Source organism: Merops nubicus, unplaced genomic scaffold (genome assembly GCF_000691845.1).
Source record: "Merops nubicus isolate BGI_N331 unplaced genomic scaffold, ASM69184v1 scaffold21737, whole genome shotgun sequence".
NCBI lineage: Eukaryota > Metazoa > Chordata > Aves > Coraciiformes > Meropidae > Merops > Merops nubicus.
Genome location: NW_008622558.1, coordinates 8,656 through 11,385, shown reverse-complemented (window position 1 = coordinate 11,385; position 2,730 = coordinate 8,656). Strand labels below are relative to the sequence as shown.

Here is a 2,730-nt window from a genome sequence, read left to right as displayed (position 1 = left end):
ATGAAGGTGATGCGGGAGTGGGACGTCACCCTGCAAGTCCCGCAAAGGTCCCTGGGGGCCCAGGGGGGGACAGGGAAGACATGAGGTGCTGAGCCCCAGCAGGGAGTGGCTCAGGGACCCCAGCATCCCACTTTGCCTCCCACCAGAGCACAGGGGCTCAGGTGCAGGTGGCCGGCGACCTGCTGCCCAACTCCACCGAACGGGCTGTCACCATCTCAGGAGTGCCAGACACCATCATCCAGTGTGTGAGGCAGATCTGCGCTGTCATCCTGGAGGTACCCGCCGAGCCCTGTACCCAGCCCAGGGGGTCATGTGCTGCCCGCTTCCGCTTCTCAGGTCTTCCCATACCCAGCTAGACCTGGGCACTGGGCTCCACCTGCATGGAAGCACGTGATGCCGCTCTGCCTCGGTGGTGCTGGGGTCTGTGTGCAGCTTGCTGTGGGCACAGGGAGGCAGAGGGGGTCTGGGGGGACCTGAGGGGCTGCGGAGGCATTCAGCCTCATCTCTCATCCCCTCCACCTCCTTCCCTCCCTCTCCAGTCGCCTCCGAAGGGGGCCACCATCCCCTACCACCCTGGTCTCTCCCTGGGCACCATCCTGCTCTCTGCCAACCAGGTAAGGGGCTGCAGCACCCTCGGGGGCATGAGGTGGTGAGGGGGGCCAGCTTGTGCCAGTGAGGGGTGACTGGTGAGCTCAGGGTGGCCTCTGTGTGCTGGGGGAGTGGTCTGGGGTAGGGGTCTCCACCAGGCCCTGCAGTGATGCCCCTTCCTGTCTCCCCCAGGGCTTCTCCATGCAGGGCCAGTACAGTGGAGTCTGTCCCGCAGAGGTGAGTCTGCTGCCCTGGCAGCCCATCCTTGCTCCCATGGGCTCCTCGTTCCCGTCAGGATGGGTGCTGCCAGCGATGCCTGTCCCGGGAGGCACTGGGTGCAAGCATCAGGCCCCAGGAGGGGACCGACGACCCTCTGCTGTCACCCGTAATGCCTCCTTCCTCCTCCCGCTGCCCGGGTAGGTGACGAAGCTGCAGCAGCTGTCAGGACACACGCTGCCCTTCGCCTCTTTAGGCCACGCGCCCTCCATGGTGCCAGGTGAGCGTGTCCAGGCTGGGGGCATGGGCTGCCCCTCCTGACCCACCCATACACCTGGCCTTGATAAGGGGATTCCCATCCCCTGCACCCTCTCTGGTCCCAGCTCCCCTGGTTGGCTACCTGAGAGAGCTCTGGCACAGAGCTGCTGGAGACACCCCCCCCTTCCTTCCCCTCCCCCTTAACATCCCGGTCTCTCCCTCCAGGTCTGGACGCCAGCACCCAGAGCAGCTCCCAGGAGTTCCTGGTGCCCAACGACGTACGTGCAGGTCTTGGGGGTGGCGAGAGGGACCGCAGCTTGCCCCCACCCATGTGTCCCACCCCGCAGCCACTTCGCAGGGCTCAGCACTCCCTGCCCTACGCAGGGGAGGCTCTGCCTCGGCTGCCAGAGCTCAGGAGCAGGAGGGGCTGCTGGGGCAGAAGCAGCTGGAAGAAAAGGGAATCTGAGACATGGGACAGGGAAAGTGCTTGGCCAACACCAAGGAGGAGCCTTGGGATGTGGCAACCTAACAATGCCAGCCTGGGGGAGCTTGAGTGAGACCAAAAAGCAGGGTTTGCCCAAGGAAAGCAGTGCCCTGCCCTCTCGATGCCTGCCTCGGCTTCTCCACTCCTCCCAAGCGTAGAGGATGGCTGGGGTGAGCCCCTGGGAGCTCCCTGCTCAGCCTGGCTCCTCTGGCTGCTCCCAGCTCACCCTGGTTCCTGCCCCTCCAGCTCATCGGCTGCATCATCGGCCGGCACGGCAGCAAGATCAGTGAGATCCGGCAGATGTCAGGGGCCCACATCAAGATCGGGAACCAGACCGAGGGCTCCAGTGAGCGGCACGTGACCATCACGGGGTCCCCTGTCAGCATCACCCTGGCTCAGTACCTCATCACAGCCTGGTAGGTGCCAGCCTGGGGGACACACACACTGGCTGCTACCAAGGGCTCTCACCTCCCCAGCACCTGAACGTGGCTTTTGGGGGACACCCTCACTCCAGCATCCTCAGGAAGCATAAGCTGGGTGGTACTTTGAGGTCCTTAGATGGTGGGTGCGGCACCTGAGACTCTGTGGGGTTTGAGCCCAAGCTTTTTAGCCTTCCCCAGCAGGATGCCCAGGATGTACCATGCAGATCTGTGCCAGAAGGGATGGTGCGTGCAGTCCCTGCACCCTAAGACGGGCAGGTTAGGTTGGGGCAGAGGACCCCATGATGGTCTCTGTGGTCCTCACCACCCTATCCTTCTCCCTCTCTTCCTCAGCTTAGAGACAGCCAAATCTACCTCCCAGGCAGCGCCAGGCCCTGGCTCCATGGACCTCAGCGTGGGCTTCTCCCAGCCCCTCACCCCAGGCTCCAGCGCAGCGCTGCCTGCCATCGCCCCAGCTCCCCCGGCCCTGCTGGGCACCCCCTATGCCATCTCCCTCTCCAACTTCATCGGCCTGAAGCCGGTGTCCTTCCTGGCACTGTCCCCCTCCTCCATGGCGGGGCCCAACGGTGGGACCGCCACGACCAAGATCTCAGCGGCCAACGGCACCAAGAAAGCCGATCGGCAGAAGTTCTCACCCTACTGAGCCCCGTTGGCGGGTGGGTGAGGAGGTCCGGGGTGCCACCTAGTGCCAGGGACACCTCCCCGCTGCCCGCCTGTCCCCCAGATTCTGCCGGGCACCACGTG

The 2,730-nt window shown here is 64.6% G+C and overlaps 1 protein-coding gene across 1 annotated transcript; it reads left to right on the top strand.

Moving 5' to 3' along the window:
* Positions 1-146: 146 nt before the first annotated feature.
* Positions 147-2,629, top strand: PCBP4 (poly(rC) binding protein 4; the record flags this gene model as incomplete). The annotated part of the gene is made up of 7 exons (XM_008944850.1): positions 147-275; positions 540-614; positions 781-825; positions 1,009-1,084; positions 1,288-1,340; positions 1,793-1,962; positions 2,320-2,629. Coding segments are annotated over 7 exons (858 nt in total), but the record flags the coding sequence as incomplete, so codon positions are not given.
* Positions 2,630-2,730: the final 101 nt, after the last annotated feature.